The sequence below is a fragment of the Pleurodeles waltl genome, chromosome 5 (genome assembly GCF_031143425.1).
Source record: "Pleurodeles waltl isolate 20211129_DDA chromosome 5, aPleWal1.hap1.20221129, whole genome shotgun sequence".
Lineage (NCBI taxonomy): Eukaryota > Metazoa > Chordata > Amphibia > Caudata > Salamandridae > Pleurodeles > Pleurodeles waltl.
This window is the reverse complement of record NC_090444.1, coordinates 212,210,514-212,229,551: the sequence shown is the minus strand read 5'-3', so window position 1 is coordinate 212,229,551 and position 19,038 is coordinate 212,210,514. Positions and strand designations below refer to the sequence as shown.

Sequence of the window (19,038 nt, the reverse complement as noted above, 5' to 3'; positions counted from 1 at the left end):
TGCTGATCTTTGCAATCGGATAAGTGTGCATCTGGCTCGGAGATTCTGGCCTAGCAGTGAAGCAGTCTACTTGTGCAGCCTTGATGTCTTTAATGTATTTTAAGATTTGGTTCAGCATCCGAAACATCATATCTTGGCCCTTCTCAGTATGCCTGAGCTGGATCTGTTGGTAAATTTCCACAATTTGGCACAATTCGCTGTGCTTCAATTATATGCCCTCTGTGCTGTAATCAAAAGGAGATGAGAAGCCGTAGGTGCCTATTCTTTGACAAATTGATCTACATGCTGCAGGTCTAATCCAGTTGAGCGAGGCTGTATCCAACTTGAAGCTTGACTCCGTAGAAGATGCTAAAAGTTTTCTTTTCATGGTCTCCGAATATATGCTGCTGTTCTGTTTTCCTGGTTCCAATCGCCATGGTCTTTTAATTGCCTTGCATACTTGATTATCCTAAGAGAAAGAAGACAACATCTTTTACTTCTCTTTCAAGTACTTCAATTAAGTTTTTGATTTTGCTTCCTTCATTAATTTTTTATTCATTTTCGACTTTGACATTGTTATCTTGAATGCTTCAGTGGGTATTGCCTCAGGGCAAGAAACTTTTATGGCGCTTAACAAAAATGGGCTAGGAGTTGATTGGACTTGTTCTACCGAGAGAGTTGTCCTCCAGAGTCGCTTTAGCCATATGACCACTTAGTTGAGCCCTAGTTTCCTTATTTACCTAAAGTGGCGGAGCAGTCAGGATCCAGTATATCCTCTGAAGGTAACTAACTGGTTATCAATCTAGGCTTCCTGTCAAGTTGGAGAATGGACTGGAAAGACAGATACATCCCCTCTGTGTACAGATCATGTGACATATGTCAAGGAAACGTACTGAACATTTTGAATGGAGGATGAATCAGTCATTGATGCCGAAGCCAAGTGGTCTTTAGTGGGCTCCTGAATGATTGATGGAGATGGCAATTTTTTATGCAACACCTATTCTCCCCTACTAAAGTCGAATTTGGAGGCATTCACACATCTGAATCATTTTGCAGAAGGGTTACCCTACAAGCATCTTGGGTCAGCAACTCTGTTGGTTTTCACGAATCACGAATATAATCAGCTTTACTGCCCCATCTGCTGCCACCATCATGTAATCCCCTACTGGGTTTCACCCAAACACCTAACACTTCCCAAAATCACAGAACCTTAAAGTACAATTTAATTCTAGCAAGCAACTGGAGACTTCTATGGCTACAACTGCTAGGCTCTAGTTGTTAATCATCAGAAAATGGAAACAATTCTTTCTTTGTTGTGGTGACTGAAGTCCTCTGTAACAGGATGTTGAAATGCCTGACCCAATGTCAGGACTGAGAAAAGATACTGCAATTTGAAAGTCACCGGTGATGTCAAAGAAGCACACAAAGAAATAAAAGCAGCAGAATCGCCATCAAGATATGTTTTCCCTGTTATTGTGTTCTAGTTCTCCTTCTTTGTCATTTGGTTGTTAATCTGATTTCACAGTCACAAAAAGCTGAGAGTCCGAGACAGTGTAGGCTTTAAACAAACTAACTGTGGTGAATTTCAAAGTTAGAGGGAAAGACCTTTATAACACATGCACGGTTATTAAATACCGAAAGAAAAGGAAATATTACTTACCCTAAATTATCTGTTCGTAGCACATATTGCTGTAGATTCACACGTGTCACACTGTGTCATTTAGTGCTAGGCCCGAACATTTGCAACTTGGTTTTGTTTGAAGAAATTAGTGTCACAAGACCTGTTGTGACTTCTCCTATAGTCCACAATGCACAAGAACACAGGCTCCATCTCGTACTGTTCTCTGCTCAGCAAGTGAGTAGTATACTCACGCGCCAACATCCTAGCCCCACTCAAGAGACCCACCGCCAACCAAGAAAAGAAAAAAACAGCCTGGTTCACAGACGAACTGACCACCTCCAAACGCACCTGCCAGAAACTCAAGAAAAAAATGGATCCTCGAGCGCACACCCGAGAACCTTGCTACCCTCAAGGAAGCCAACCGTGAACACCACCAACTGATCCGACTCGCCAAGCGCTCCCACTTCACAGAACGCCTTAACAACAACGCTCACGACTGCAAGGAACTCTTCGGCATCGTGAAGGAACTCTCCAACCCAAACGCCAACGACATCCCTCCATCCCAGAAACTCTGCGACGATCTCTCCACCTTCTTCTACCAGAAAATCGCAGCCATCCACGACAGCTTCAACACCTCACCTCTGCCAGACCCCACCCCCAACAACTCCTCCCACGCCGACCACATCACCACCTGGACCCAAGTAGACGACGCCGAAACCCATGAACTCCATCCACTCAGGATCTCCCTCTGACCCCTGCCCACATCACGTTTTTAACAAAGCCGACGTCACCATCGCCCCCAAACTACGCAAGATCATCAACCTTTCCTTCAACACCGCTACCTTCCCGGACAGCTGGAAGCATGCAGAAATCCAACCCCTCCTCAAGAAACCTAAGGCTGACCTCAACGATCTCAAAAACATCCGACCGATCTCCCTCCTCCCTTTCCCAGCGAAAGTCATCGAGAAGATCGTCAACGCACAGCTCGCCCACTACCTAGAAGACAACTCCATCCTAGACCCCTCCCAATCCGGTTTCAGACGAAACCACAGCACAGAGACTGCACTCCTCGCCGCCACAGATGACATCAGACTACAAACGGCGAAACCTCAGCCCTGATCCTCTTAGACCTATCAGCCGCCTTCGATACAGTCTGCCACCGCACCCTACTAACCCGTCTACACGAAGCCGGCATCCAAGACAAAGCCCTCAACTGGATCTCCTCCTTTCTTTCCGGCAGAACCCAGAGGGTCGGCTCTCATCTTTTCGCTCCAAAGCCACCAACCTCATCTGCGGCGTCCCCCAAGGCTCCTCACTAAGTCCAACCCTGTTCAACGTCTACATGGCCCCCCTCGCACAACTGGCCCGCCAGCACAAACTCCGCATCCTCTCCTACGCCGACGACACCCAGCTCGTCATCTCCCTGACCAAAGATCCTCTCACTGCCAAAGCCAACCTTCACGAGGGACTGAAATCCATCGCCGAGTGGATGAGCAACAGCCGCATGAAACTTAACTCCGACAAGACGGAAGTCCTCATCCTCGGGCGCACCCCCTCGGCCTGGAACGACTCGTGGTGGCCCACCTCCCTGGGGCCCCCCACCCACCCCAGCCAGCCACGCACGAAATCTCGGCTTCATCCTCGACTCCGCCCTCACCATGTCCAAACAGGTCAACGCAGTCTCATCCTCCTGTTTTAACACCCTCCGAATGCTCCGCAGGATCATCAAGTGGATTCCAACAGGAACCAGAAAGACGGTGACCCAAGCCCTCGTCAGTAGCAGACTCGACTACGGCAACGCACTCTACAAAGGCATCCCAACAAAAGACATCAAACGACTCCAACGCATCCAGAACGCATCCGCCTGCCTGATCCTCGACATACCCCACCGATGTCACATCTCCCCCCACCTGAAGGACCTCCACTGGCTCCCCGTGGACAAGAGGATCACCTTTAAACTCCTCACCCACGCACACAAGGCACTACACGACACCGGACCCACCTACCTGAACACCAGACTCAACTTCTACGTTCCCTCACGTCAACTACGCTCTGCCAACCTTGCCCTCGCCATCGTCCCCCGAATCCAGCGCAAGACCTCTGGCGGCAGATCCTTCTCCTACCTCGCCGCCAAGACCTGGAACTCACTCCCGACCTCACTACGCCAGACCCAGGACCTCCTCACCTTCAGGAGACTCCTCAAGACATGGCTCTTCGAACGATAGCAGCATCCCCCTCCCCCCCCCCCCCCCAGCGCCTCGAAACCCTAACGGGTACATAGCGCGCTTTATAAATTTATTGATTGATTGATATAAGTGGAGTGAAGGGCCATAGACACGTAATATACATATCATGGAGGGTATTAGTAATTATTGATTGCTTCTGGGCAGGTGGGTGAGTGCAAGTGAATTTACACCATTGCACACTACAAAAGGATGCTTATAGGGTAACATTTTCCATTTGTAGTATGTGCGGCTGTCGATGCACACACCCTGCACAGACTGTAAAATGTGTGGCTGTCGATGCAAATACCCTGCACAGACTAAGATGATGCAGATATTTGGGATACAGTTCTGTACACATTTGGTCCAGCCATTGTCTTTTGGCAAGTGTAGGAAGTTGGCTCTGTATGTGCTATTTCAAAGTAAGGAATAGCATGCACAGAGTCCAAGGGTTCCCCTTAGAGGTAAAATAGTGGTAAAAAGAGATAATACTAATGCTCTATTTTGTGGTAGTGTGGTCGAGCAGTAGGCTTATCCAAGGAGTAGTGTTAAGCATTTGTTGTACATACACATAGACAATAAATGAGGTACACACACTCAGAGACAAATCCAGCCAATAGGTTTTGTATAGAAAAATATCTTTTCTTAGTTTATTTTAAGAACCACAGGTTCAAATTCAACATGTAATATCTTGTTTGAAAGGTATTGCAGGTAAGTACATTAGGAACTTTGAATTATTTCAATTGCATGTATACTTTTCAAGTTATTCACAAATAGCTATTTTAAAAGTGGACACAGTGCAATTTTCACAGTTCCTGGGGGAGGTAAGTTTTTGTTAGTTTTACCAGGTAAGTAAGACACTTACAGGGTTCAGTTCTTGGTCCGAGGTAGCCCACCGTTGGGGGTTCAGAGCAACCCCAAAGTTACCACACCAGCAGCTCAGGGCCGGTCAGGTGCAGAGTTCAAAGTGGTGCCCAAAACGCATAGGCTTCAATGGAGAGAAGGGGGTGCCCCGGTTCCAGTCTGCCAGCAGGTAAGTACCCGCGTCTTCGGAGGGCAGACCAGGGGGGTTTTGTAGGGCACCGGGGGGGACACAAGCCCACACAGAAATTTCACCCTCAGCGGCGCGGGGGCGGCCGGGTGCAGTGTTAGAACAAGCGTCGGGTTCGCAATGGAAGTCAATGAGAGATCAAGGGATCTCTTTAGCGCTGCAGGCAGGCAAGGGGGGGCTTCCTCGGGGAAACCTCCACTTGGGCAAGGGAGAGGGACTCCTGGGGGTCACTTCTGCAGTGAAAGTCCGGTCCTTCAGGTCCTGGGGGCTGCGGGTGCAGGGTCTTTTCCAGGCGTCGGGACTTAGGTCTCAGAGAGTCGCGGTCAGGGGAAGCCTCGGGATTCCCTCTGCAGGCGGCGCTGTGGGGGGCTCAGGGGGGGCAGGTTTTGGTACTCACAGTCGTAGAGTAGTCCGGGGGTCCTCCCTGAGGTGTTGGTTCTCCACCAGCCGAGTCGGGGTCGCCGGGTGCAGTGTTGCAAGTCTCACGCTTCTTGCGGGGAGATTGCAGGGGTTCTTTAAAGCTGCTCCTTTGGATAAAGTTGCAGTCCTTTTGGAGCAGGTCCGCTGTCCTCGGGAGTTTCTTGTCGTCGTCGAAGCAGGGCAGTCCTCAGAGGTCGCTGGTCCCTTTGGAAGGCGTCGCTGGAGCAGAGTTCTTTGGAAGGCAGGAGACAGGCCGGTGAGTTTCTGGAGCCAAGGCAGTTGTTGTCTTCTGGTCTTCCTCTGCAGGGGTTTTCAGCTAGGCAGTCCTTCTTGTTGTTGCAGGAATCTAGTTTCTAGGTTCAGGGAGAGCCCTTAAATACTAAATTTAAGGGCGTGTTTAGGTCTGGGGGGTTAGTAGCCAGTGGCTACTAGCCCTGAGGGTGGGTACACCCTCTTTGTGCCTCCTCCCAAGGGGAGGGGGTCACATCCCTAATCCTATTGGGGGAATCCTCCATCTGCAAGATGGAGGATTTCTAAAAGTTAGAGTCACCTCAGCTCAGGACACCTTAGGGGCTGTCCTGACTGGCCAGTGACTCCTCCTTGTTATTCTCATTATCTTCTCCGGCCTTGCCGCCAAAAGTGGGGGCCGGGGCCGGAGGGGGCGGGCAACTCCACTAGCTGGAGTGTCCTGCGGTGCTGTGACAAAGGGGTGAGCCTTTGAGGCTCACCGCCAGGTGTTACAGCTCCTGCCTGGGGGAGGTGTTAGCATCTCCACCCAGTGCAGGCTTTGTTACTGGCCTCAGAGTGACAAAGGCACTCTCCCCATGGGGCCAGCAACATGTCTCTAGTGTGGCAGGCTGCTGGGACCAGTCAGCCTACACAGATAGTCGGTTAAGTTTCAGGGGGCACCTCTAAGGTGCCCTCTGTGGTGCATTTTACAATAAAATGTACACTGGCATCAGTGTGCATTTATTGTGCTGAGAAGTTTGATACCAAACTTCCCAGTTTTCAGTGTAGCCATTATGGTGCTGTGGAGTTCGTGTAAAACAGACTCCCAGACCATATACTCTTATGGCTACCCTGCACTTACAATGTCTAAGGTTTTGCTTAGACACTGTAGGGGCACAGTGCTCATGCACTGGTACCCTCACCTATGGTATAGTGCACCCTGCCTTAGGGCTGTAAGGCCTGCTAGAGGGGTGTCTTACCTATACTGCATAGGCAGTGAGAGGCTGGCATGGCACCCTGAGGGGAGTGCCATGTCGACTTACTCATTTTGTTCTCACTAGCACACACAAGCTGGTAAGCAGTGTGTCTGTGCTGGGTGAGGGGTCTCTAGGGTGGCATAATACATGCTGCAGCCCTTAGAGACCTTCCCTGGCATCAGGGCCCTTGGTACCAGAGGTACCAGTTACAAGGGACTTATCTGGGTGCCAGGGTGTGCCAATTGTGGAATCAAAAGTACAGGTTAGGGAAAGAACACTGGTGCTGGGGCCTGGTTAGCAGGCCTCAGCACACTTTCAATTCAAAACATAGCATCAGCAAAGGCAAAAAGTCAGGGGGTAACCATGCCAAGGAGGCATTTCCTTACAGCAAGTTAGACTATATCCAGAGTAATGTTTAGAGCAGGCTTATCCAAGGAGTAGCTTGCAAGCTACTAGCAGCTCTCCATCTAACGGAGTTGCTCTTGTGTGTGCAGCCAAGTCTACTAAATATTAAGCTTTTGTTTGGTTGAATTAACATAATTATAACCATACTATAAAGTCTCTATTCAAGACAAAAATGTGTGTAATTTTAGAACCTATAATGTCCAAAATATATTTAAAGGTAATATTTGAATGATAAATCCTGCAACATTGGAAGACATTACTATTTTATGTACCTTGGTATTATTCCATTGGTGCCAGGGGGAATGAAGCAGTGGCTGTTGAGCATTACTAAAACCTTTTTTAAATATATGCCGGCAATCATGCACTGCACTGAGTTGATCACAATTAATACTCTTGCATAGGGTATTGACTAAAGTAATGTTGACTGATGTGTACAACAGTAATAATATCAGCAGCTCTGAATAATTTCCATTGAACATAAGTAACTCTTATTAATGGAAATATTGGAGACTCTTGGTTTAGAGAATGTGGTGGGTGGAATAGGATTGGGGGCTTTGCCAAGTTTGAGTGCACTTAAACCATCTCACTATGCCCAATTTAGAAATCTGGTGCCTTATGGAGTTTAGCAAAGGTTACAAAAAATTGGATTGTTTTAATATGGTACGAGTGAGCTTTTAATGTCTAGAGTGTGTAAGGCCCCTTGTGCTACAGAGTCTGGTCGTAGAACAAAGGAGGAGCATCCCAATGGTTTGACTGATGTGGAAGAGTGAGATTACATTAGGATTTTGAGAAGAGACAAATGCTCCCTATTTTGCACATATACTGCAACTACAGCCAAGTGCAACTGTAGCGAGGTGAACCGGAGTTTTCTAAGTGTAAAAGGTAGGAAAGAATGTCTCCTAAAGAGACTTTAAATGGGCTTGTTTCCTTCGAGATGCAGTAGACGACAATCCTTTTCAGATTGGCCACGCAGCACACACACAGTGGGTTTACGTACCTGACGCAGTATAAGCATGCGCTCCTCTAAGAAGTTGAGCTAATCAAACTCTAGGACCACTGGTGCAAAATTACTAGGATGAGATGCCTGGTGTCTGATTTGAATTAGATGGGCCAATCAGTGCTGCAACTTTGTGCGGAAGATGATGGGCATCTCCAAGAGCATGGAGTATGAAGGCTGTATGAAGGCTGTCTGGTCCAGGTTGGGACCACGAGTATGAGAGCTCATAGGGGCTGCCTGGGTCTGAGAAAGCATGGAGTACGAGGGCTGTCTGGTCCAGGTTAGGATCATGAGGATGAGAGCCGTGGACAACTGCCTCATCTTCCTCAGCATGCACAGGATGAGCAGGAGAGATAGCAAAGCATGCACAAATGTGCCTGCCCAATTCCTCTATAGTGAATTGCCCAAAGGTGCAGATGTGGATACCTGCCGATGCAACTACCTGTGTAGGACTAGGGGGGAGAAGATCCCACTCATGGACTAAATGTGCCCTGCTGAGGAGGTCTGCAAAGTAATAATCTGTCCATGGCAAATCCTCCACTAAGAGGTGGATCTTGTTGCCGATTGCCTAATGCAAGATCTCATGAGAAAATGCAGACAGCGGGTGGAAGCGGGCCCTTGTGCTTCTGACTGTAATAAACTGACTTTCTGTTGTCCGTTTTTATGAGGGTTGTTTTTCCACAGAGGAGCGTAAGGAAATCTTTGTGTGCTAAAAGGATTGCCAGGAGTTCCAGGTGGGTTATATTATGGTGCTGCTAATGAGTGGTCCAGATGCCTTGAACAGTGATGTGGTCGAGTTGCCATCCTCCCCACCAGTGAGGCGTAGTTGTAATGTTTACCTGCAGAGGACTGCCAAGTAAAGGTCTGCGAAGAAAAGGGATGTTGCTGTTCCACCATTGCAGAGAGCATGAAGTTTGGCCCTCTACCAATGCTAGATCTTCCCAGGGACCCTCCGCTTGTGACCTTTGCCTCACAAGGCAATCCTGCAGCAGACGCATGTGCAGTCTGGTGTGCAGCACTATTGCGGTGCATGAAGCCATAACACCAAACAGTATCATTATAATCCTTACAGAAAGAGAACGTCCTGTCTGAAAAAGGGGCAGCATCTGATGAAATGCCTTCACCCTCTGCTCATTGAGGTAAACTTTCCCTGTGACAGCGTTTTGGAGGGAGCCTAGTAAGCGATGGATTTCTTAGGGTTGGAGGTGGAACATTTTGACATTGATAGTAAACCCTAGGCTGTGAGTAGGGACACTGCTGTCTGAGGGTGAACTAGACACTGTTTCCATCTGCTGCTCTTGATCATCCAGATGTCTAAGTATAGAAGGCCATGAATGGCAATTATGCGCTTATATGCGTGGCTACCACATCTAAGCACTAGGCATGTTGCAGACACTCAGGGAGCCACTGTAACTTCTAATAGCAGAATTTTAAACTGGTAGTGTTGTGCACTTACCACAAAGCATAGCAACTGTCCTTTTTCAAAATTAGAAAGTAGAGGGAGCACACTCCTTTGCCTTATTAATGCAAAGGCACCAGCAGTAGGCACCATTTGTGAAGAATGCCTGAACTACTACTTTCAGAAGCTGGAGGTGGTCTTGCCCAAGGCAACATGGCGAGGCGGCAAGTTGGGGTTGAGGGGAGCTGTAAGGACCTCAAGGCAGTAATCCAGACTTACCATAGTGAGCAACCACTGATCGGAGGTTATCTACTCCCACTGGGAAGTAATCCCTTAATATCTCACAGCAGGTGTTAAAAGTAGGATATGGGGAGGGGGACTAGGAAGAGGGGGCCAACTGCAAGTCATTGTTTGGTGGTGAAGGAGCAGTTTTTGAAGCAGCCCCATTTGCTGCCCCTGAATCTACCTCTTGTGGAACCACTTTAGGTGATCTTGCCTTTGTTTTTAAACTGCTGTCGCTGAAAAAGCAGTTGCTTGGAGATCACCCATGGACTTGGCTATCTTAATATCTTACTTTTTCCTCAACATCTGGTGAACATCTTGGCCACAGAGATTCTTCACATCGAATGCCAGACTGAGTACATGCTAATGTATCTCTGGTGTGGACCCTTCAATGCAGAGCCATATAGGGGGATGTGTGTGTGCGTTGATACCTTAGGAAGTGGTATCTACTGTGTCTATAGCACAACTGATAATAGCATTCAAGAGCCAAAAGCACTTACCCCCTTTTTGTATAGGTTTCTGGGAGGCGCTTTATCAGCTCCTCCAGTTCATTCCAATGACATCTAGCGCATCAAGACAGAAGCCGCACAGAGTTGGCTTGCAGCAATGTGTGGAGGCTGCCACAAGCTCTCAAGCAGCATCAATGTGCTTCCACTATGTCTGCAGTGGGAAGTCACAAGTTCCTTGTGCTGAGGCACTTTTTTGCTTTATATGCACAATTAGAAAGTCAGGGGAGAGGGGCTGACCTCGAAGCAGAGTGGGTCAGTGGGTGAGTAGTTATACTTTTTCTCAACCTTAGCATTTATGGCTTCTTTTTAAGTTGTCTGGGAAGTCTTCAATGTGTCATTTAGCATGGGGAAAAACAGCACCATCCGTACAAACCTAGGAAAGGGCCTCTACAAGAAAATTATCCTCATCTTGTATTTACTGCAAGTCCACAGTGCTGAGCAGCCGTTTGAACAACCTGTGAAGGATGTAGTGTCATCAGGTGGATTTGGTTTTGCAGGATAGGGCAATATTTCTTGGTCTGTAGGGTAGACCATATATTCATCGCAGGAGGTTCTCCTCCCCTCCGGGTATTCCTTCTCCCTGAGTGCTAGAGACTCATCATAAGGGCCCTGGGTCTGAGAAAGTATGGGCTGGGATGGTGGCAGGGGGGATGCAGGAGGCAGTGGGGGGGAAGATAGTACCTCAAAGCAGGGGGCTGAGGTGGTGGGCTTGTGGCCCAGGCCTTATGTTTTTTGAGGACTGGAGGCCCGGGGTGCCTCTAAAGGCAGTTGCCCCTTCAAATGTGATCTTGAGCTTTTTGGGGATGCTCTTTCAATATGATCTTGAACTTTTTAGGGATGCGTAAAAGTATGTGTGGAGGCACCTTGGTGAGGAACTTGCCTGAGACATGGTCTCCCGCTTGGTGTTCAGGACCTCCGGCATTTGAAGAAGGACGGGGCCTTGGCAGCATCCCACTTTTGTGTCAAAGGGGCTTTCGTGTTTTTCTTGAAGGAAGTTTCAGTGAGGCTTTCGGATTTTACCTTGGCTCCTAGGGAGGATGTGCAGCCCAGAAGAGTGATGGCGAAGTTGTCTGCTGGTGTGGCTGGATGCTCCCGGGTGGAGGCTTCATTGGCATTGAAGGTTGCTGTTAGTGTCAACCTGCACTAGGTGGCAGAGCTAGACCAAAAGGTCATTGCCTCTAGTGGTGTGACTATGGGCTAATTGCACAACTCCCTTGGGAACAGTGCTCTGCCAGGCATGATATGTGGTGGCAGTTGAGGCTTTCTTACATGGGCACTAACACTGGACCTAGGAATTATCCTGGTCTGAGAGCTATTCTGAAGGCTAGAGGGGTTTGGAGTACAGCCTCCACTTGCTCGTGCTCTCCTCCGCTGTGTAGGAGATGCTCTCTGGGTTGGGTGTGCTCTGTGCCAACTGAACGCCTGAAGGGCCGGTTTCTTCTGCCTACACATCAAGCAGGTCTTACTTCCTGATGATATTGGGTGTTTTGAGAAAGGGTTGACGATGAATCTTATGATGCGTCCAGTGTTGGCATGACCACGAGTACTTTGTGCTGCATATAGGTAAGACCTGGAATAGAAGGGTGTACGCTCCATAGCACCCTGCCCTAGGCATTCTCTCTGAAGATACAACCTGGATTGCAGAGAAGGTAAATGAATGCTGGACAGTGCTCTTAGTCTAGTCAGGAGGTGCAGAGAGGCATCGACCACCAGTTGCTAAGGAAATGGCTGTGCGGTCAGAGAAGATTCACCCACTGTCTTTAAAAGTAGCTGGTCCCAAAATCTCGAAAAAGTGATCCCAAAAAGTCCGCGAGAATGGATTGGTTCTGGATCTCTTACTTGAAAACGGCCGAACTCGATGGCGGGAAAAAACAATCTTAAAGTGGAGATTGTGTCCTTGTGCACTGTGAGTTATGGGAGAAGTTACAAAAGATCTTGTGACTCTAACTTATTTGAATAAAAACAGGTAGTTCCGATTGAGAGCAGTGGAAGGATGCATGTCATCCAATCAAAAAGATGGTAAAGAAGGCATACTCCAAGCGAGGGCACAAACAAAGAGGAAGGAAAAACAATGAATAAGAGGCAAGAAAGTCGAGTGACAAATAAAGCACACAAATAGTGAACAATGAAATGACTCCAATTCCACTGTAGGTGTCGGCATTGTCAACGAGATGTTTTTCAACAACAAACTCCTAGAACCTATCTGTGGATGATACCTAATAAAAACGTCTATTCAAATGTGATCCACAAAAATGGTTTATAAGTTCTATTAAATATTCACTTGCAAGTAAAGCAGTTTTAAGTACTACTTAAAAAAAAATCAACTGTACTCGTTACCACTTACATCAGCATTGAATTCTCTGAATTCCCGAAGTAAATTAGGTAATCTGTAGCTCCAGAACAGCACTGGTTGCCGGCAGTGTCTATAGAGATGAGAATTATCTTCCAACAAATCTTGGGAAAGGATATTGTATGACATTACTGAAAAATCAAACTTTTCAGTATCTGCTGCCTGTTCTTGATGCAGGTATTTATTTCCAAGGTTATTTGTGCTATCTTTGTAATGGTGGCAGAAGTCTTCCCAATGCCGCTGTACAATCCCTGCTGCAAAGAAACAATAAAACATCAAAAGTTGGACGACAAGTTATGCCGGGCAGAGCAAACACATTCCTCAATTCTCCACAGATTTAAATACCTGCATGTTAAACACACCTAAACAGGAAGGAGCAAAGATGACAGATAGGTAACTTATGCACAGCTACAAACGATTATTTTTTCCACCTACAAGCAAGCACAGCATTCCTGGAATATAACAGGGGTCTTCGGGGTTTTTCCCAAGAATCCCTGATAGGGCAGGCAGGCAGGATCTAGAAGAGAGTTCTGAGCGTTGGCCCTTCTACAGCACCAATCACAAAGTCTTGTGCAGTGGGTTGTTGGCAAATAAGAGGGGGCTTATGGGCAATATGCTAGACAATACATGCTCCCGCAGCTGCCTGCAGAAAGGTCTGTACTGCCTTAGTTCAGTGCTGTCTGATGCACAGCATCTACTGAGATCTGTGTGAGTGCAGATTCAGGAAAGCTTTTTGTCAGTCTGCACACTAACACCAGAGTCCACAAGTCTGTACTTTCAATCTGAATCCTGAAATAAGAAAATAAGTTACTTACCTGTAACTGTAGTTATCCAGTATTGGTATCTTTCACAGAATCACATGCTTGAATCATTCTCCTTCCTCGAAGTTAGAGTCCCATGGAACCATAGAAGGCAGTAGGGAAAATTCTACATAAAAGTTAACATTACATTTGTTTTCTTTGAAAACCAGGGGGACAGTTATTTGTCTGATATGTGAAAGCAAGAAACTGCTGCCAAATGCACCTTAATAGATGAATGTGAACGTCTAGATTCTGCTAAATGCAGAACATATGGCAATAACTGTTCAGGGTTAGAAGAGAATGGATGTACTCCTTTACTGTGACTCCAGAGACAGAAATGTTTCCACTTGAATTTATAAGTTCTGTTGAATATCTGCTCCTGTGGATAAATAAGTGTTTAAATTCATGGAACTCAGGAGCCAGGCCAATAAATGTAGCAGCGTCAGACTGTGATGAAGTACCTCATCATTGCTCATCGTTAGTAATGCTTGGATGGGCTTCGGTTGAATATGCTGTTCCGAAAGAAGCGGGAGTTCCATGAACCAGAACTGCCTCAGCCATCTGGGAGCAATGAGAATCAGACGGCATGGTTCTCTTTTCATTTTCTTGAGGATCCTCAGTATTAATGGCTTTGGGGGAAAAGCATATGCAAATATTTTTACCCATCTAATCGAAAATATATTCCCCCACAACTCTTTTAAGTGCTTCCAAATTACAGAATACTCACATTTCCGGTTGTTGTTGGTTGCAAATAGAACAGGCTGTGGTTTGCCCCAGAGGGAGAATATGTTCTCTAGAGTATGCTGATCGAGTTCCCACTTGTGGCAGCTGGTAGAAATTCTGCTCAATGTGTCTGCTAGCACATGGGACGTTGCGGGGACATGTTCCGTGTTTAGAGTTATTTGATGTTGCAGAGCAAACTCCCAAATTGTCTGCGCTTGTTTTGACAGGGCTGATGATCTTGTTCTTCCCTGCTTGCTGATGTAATGAATGCTTGTGGTATTGTCGGTGGGAATGACAACAGATGAGCATGCTACTCTGGGCAGGAATGATAGTAGAACAAGTTTTGTGGCTTTGAACTCTAATTGATTTATAAGCATGCTCTTTTCGGCAGGAGTCCATTTGCCACTGATGAAGGTCTTGGAGATGAGCACCCCATCCCTCCAGTGATGCATCTGTTATTATTATGAAGTGTGTTATTTGGGAGAGGAAAGCTAGTCCCTGTGCGATGTTTGCACTGAGACACCACCATCTCATTGATGTTACTATGGTGGAAGTGACTTAGATGATGTTGTCAAGTGACCCTAGCATCTGTGTCCATTGCTTATCTACTTCCTCCTGCAGTGGAGCATACGCAGTCTGCAATTCGGGATAAGTGGAATGCAAGAGGATAGCATCCCTAGTAACGATCTGTATCAACAAAATGAAAGGGGCCTCCTTTAGCTCAGGCCTTGAGCTAGCTACTGAATCTTGTTCTGTCGTTCCTGAGAAATGTATGCCTTGTCCCAGTATCTAGGAGTGCTCCTAGAACCGTTCATATTGTTGTTGGAGTGACTGATGATTTTTGTACACTCACTGTTAGGCTTAGTTTCCCAAACAATGAGAGGCATTGTACGGTAATCCACAGTGGCTTTTTGGGATGTTGGAGCTTTCATTAACCAGTCATCCAGGTAAGAGAATGCTCTGCAGGGAGACCATGCGGAAGGACTGTTTTTTCAGGTATTTGTTGAGCTTCCTAAGGTCTAAGATGGGGCGCCAATCTCCTTACTTTTTCCTTATGAGAAAGAAACAAGAGTAGAAACTGATTCCCCTCTGAGCCTTTGGGAACCGCTCTTCTGCACCCTTTGCTAACAGGATAGAAATGTACTTCAAAAGCCTCTTTAAATGGGGAGGTAGGGGTTCTTTTGAGGGAACGTTATGGTGGTTTGTTGATGAATTTGAGTGCATGCCCCAAGTTATGACATCCAGGACCCACTTGTCTGTAGTGATGAGGGACCACTGACAAAAGGTAACTGGATATTCGGTCCCCAAGTTGTTTTGATTAGTAGTGGGAGGCAACCAGCACCAAGGAGGGGTCCTTGTTTTCTAGTTGTATCTCTTCCTCTAGGGGGTTGCTTATCTTTTGTTGGTTGCTTGTACGCCAACAATAGATGTTGTTGGTATTGCTGTGCGTATTGGGAGCAAAATTGAGTTTAAAACAGCTGAAATAGTTGTTTGTAGTATTGGAATCCTCCTCGATAAGAGTAGGAGCCTCTGTCCCTAGCTCCTCGAAAGAGCTGTCTTACATCTGCAACATACCCAGAGACTTTGCATAGTATCAAAGCCTGCACAGAAACAGCAAAGTGTTGTCAACATGTGTGCTGAACAAGGCTTCAGTGTAATATAGCATATGTCCAGGATCTTACTTTGGACCTCTCTTCTGAAGGACATTGCTTTCAGCCAGCCTTTTCTCCAAAGTACTGCTGCTCAAGCTAATTGCCTGAGCCCTGTTGATGAAATTTCTATGGCACAGTCAATTTCAACTGAGACTCTTTCTCCCTTCTGGAGAATCTTTTTAGCTACCATCTTTGCATCTCCTGGTAAGAAGTCTATAAATTGCACCATATCAGACCACATTTATGTAATCTAAGTCGAATCACCCTAGGATTGCTAAGGAAATGGCTGTCGGAACTGCGAAGGCTACCACACTAGAGTAACATTTGGCAATACGGTCTACGCGGCACCCATCCCAGTCCGGTGGGATGGATTTTTATAACATCTCTGGGCAACTTGAGTAATCACAGAATCTGGTTTAAAATGACCCACAAGACATGCCGGAGAGTTATCCAGCGCTTTGTACTTCTTGTTTAATCTGAGCATTACTGCCCAGACTGTAGCTGGGTTTTTCATTGTTTTCAGACACTCTTGCCAAATGAAAACAACAATTGGGGTGGTCCTTACTGATCTTTTCTTTGGCTCATTAAAATCGTTACAAAAAAATAAATAAAAAAATCAGTGTGTGTTAGGAGGTAGTAGGAAGCTGAAATCTTTTCGTCACACTTTCTATTATGTTATGGAAACCACCAATGTCTTCTGGTGAGGAGTTGACTGGTGATGGTATAGGAGGAAAAGGAGCATGGATTAAGTAGTCATCTCACTCGCTATGGACTGATGCGGAGTCTCTTGTCTCCCCTTCCTTTGCATCCTCATCCAAGGTTGGTGTATTTAAGATGAAGAGACTTCCTGCAATTCTAAGGTGCGAGGGGGTTGATGATTTACCTCTTGGAGCTCTTAAAAGGTGTCTGTGGTTGTGATGTAGGGACATCTGTTCCTGGATCAGGAAATCTTCTGTAATAGTCCAGCATCACATGCTGCAGATTAGATGTTAGGTCTTGTGCATTTGAATTGGGTGTTCCTGTTGCTCGTGGTGTCTTCAGGAAGAACACTCCTCATAACCCTCTGGATGTTCAGCTAAGTAGTTGTGATAGTATTGTTCGTCACCATTATCATCCTGAACTTTCACATTTAATTCACAGGAGTTATAAGCCACCTCTAAGGGACCTTCCTCGTCAGTCATCTTCATCAAGCAAATGTGCTACAGGAAATGGCAAAACGTTGCTAGGAAATGTATGGGGGGATAATATCCTTGGCTTCTGGCTCAATAAATTGCATTATAGAAGCAGGCATCAATGTGGGTTGCGAATTTCTGGGTAAAGCCTCTGCAAGTGTTTTTCCGACTAAAATGGTCATCATCGATGGGGCAATCGTCAGGGTCTTCACCGTTGGCAATGTCTACTCGGTCAACCGTGTCTTTGACTCTATCATAGTCGTTGACATAGACAAAGGTCCTTTCAACAGTGAATGCAGTAGCACAGTATAAGATTGCCTTTTTTTTTTTTTTTTTAAAGATGATTCCCTCAGACGATAATGTTGAAGAAGTGATAGCCATTGACGCTGCAGAGGATGAAGACAATATCATTAGATATATCGTTAAGGTAAATGTCAACGCTGTAGTTGTGTCACTGACAATGCTGTTGTCGCCAATGTAGTCATCGACTGTAAAAATAATGTTGACATTTTTAATTTTGGTGTAAAAAGGGTCTCTGTATTTGCTGCTGGAAGAGATTTTGTAGGTCTTTTGACAGAAACCTATCTGATAGGAGTTGAAGGTTTAAAAGGGAACTTAGAGAGTAGTTTTTTTTTTTTAGCCAGGGGTAGTTCCTCAAATGTTTTATAGTGCTTTAAACACTGCTAGTGAGTTATCTTTGAAGCTTTTTTTTTAGGTCGTTCAACAGTTTTTTTCTTGTGATGTCTATCCCTCTTGTGGGATTTTACAGTTGTAGAAGAGTTATCACTATCTTCCTCAGAAAGAGGATTTTCCTTAGATTTTAGCTTCTGCAATCTCCCCTCTCTGTCCTTTGGAGCTTTGTGAGAGAGTGTGTTGCAAATGTTACAGTCTTACACAGTATGCTCATGGTGAAGACAGTAAATGCACTCTTTATGAGAGCCATCTAAATGCAGTCTCTTTTTGCCACAAGTATCACATGGCCTAAATAACCTCTTCTTAGGCTTGTCCGACATGATAAGACCCAGTGTACATCTGTTCGTGGCATGAGTCGCTGCAGATTCACATGCTTTGCACATGCCGCCATCTAGTGTTGGGCTCGGAGTGTTACAAGTTGTTTTTCTTCGAAGAAGTCTTTTCAAGTCACGAGATCGAGGGACTCCTCCCATTTCGGCTCCATTGCGCATGGGCGTCGACTCCATCTTAGATTGTTTTCCCCGCAGAGGGTGAGGTAGGAGTTGTGTATTATAGTAATAGTGCCCATGCAATGGAGTGAATATGTATGTACATAATGTAGTTTAAAGTGATATATTTACAAATTTACAAATGTTTAAGATCAACTTCGAAACGGCTATAGGCTCCCGGGTGGGCGCATGTGAATCTGCAGCGACTCATGCCACAAACAGATGTACACTGGGCAAGTGACATTTTCCGTTCGATGGCATGTGTAGCTGCAGATACACATGCCATGCATAGACGAGTAAGCAGTTATCTCCCCAAAAGCGGTGGTTCAGCCTGTAGGAGTTGAAGTTGTTTGAAACAATGTTCGTAGTACTGCTTGGCCTACTGTGGCCTGTTGTGCTGTTAACACATCCACGCAGTAGTGTTTGGTAAACGTATGAGGCGTAGACCATGTGGCTGCCTTACATATTTCAGTCATTGGAATATTAACTATCCATCTAGCAATGCCTTGTTTTGAAATTGGATTTCCTGTATGAGGTTTTTGGAAAGCAACAAATAATTGTTTTGTTTTCCGAATTTGTTTTGTTCTGTCAATGTAGTACATTAACGCTCTTTTGATGTCTAATGTATGTAGTGCTCTTTCAGCTATGGAATCTGGCTCTGGGAAGAACACTGGTAGTTCTACTGTTTGATTCAAGTGGAACGGTGATATGACTTTTGGTAAGAATTTAGGATTTGTTTGTAAGACTACTTTATGCTTGTGTATCTGAATAAATGGTTCTTGTACGGTAAATGCTTGTATCTCACTTACTCTTCTTAGAGATGTGATAGCAATTAGAAATGCAACTTTCCATGTTAAGTATTGCATTTCACATGAGTGCATAGGTTCGCAAGGTGGACCCATAAGACAATGTTGAGGTTCCACGAAGGAACTAGTGGTGTTCTTGGTGGTATAATTCTCTTTAGGCCTTCCATAAACGCTTTTATGACTGGTATCCTAAATAATGAAGTTGAGTGCGTAATTTGCAGATAAGCTGAAATTGCGGTAAAATGTATTTTAATGGATGAAAAA

General features: G+C 45.9%; 1 protein-coding gene across 3 annotated transcripts in view; it reads right to left on the bottom strand.

Moving 5' to 3' along the window:
- ANGEL2 (angel homolog 2) overlaps window positions 1-19,038 on the bottom strand; it is a 288,166-nt gene that overhangs the window by 202,530 nt on the left and 66,598 nt on the right. For 2 of the 3 annotated variants that reach the window (XM_069233907.1, XM_069233908.1), the window contains exon 3: window positions 12,435-12,694. In XM_069233907.1, the coding sequence (XP_069090008.1) occupies window positions 12,435-12,694 (260 nt within the window). The remainder of the gene's footprint in view (window positions 1-12,434; window positions 12,695-19,038) is intronic. The other variant, XM_069233909.1, reaches the window with a different exon arrangement.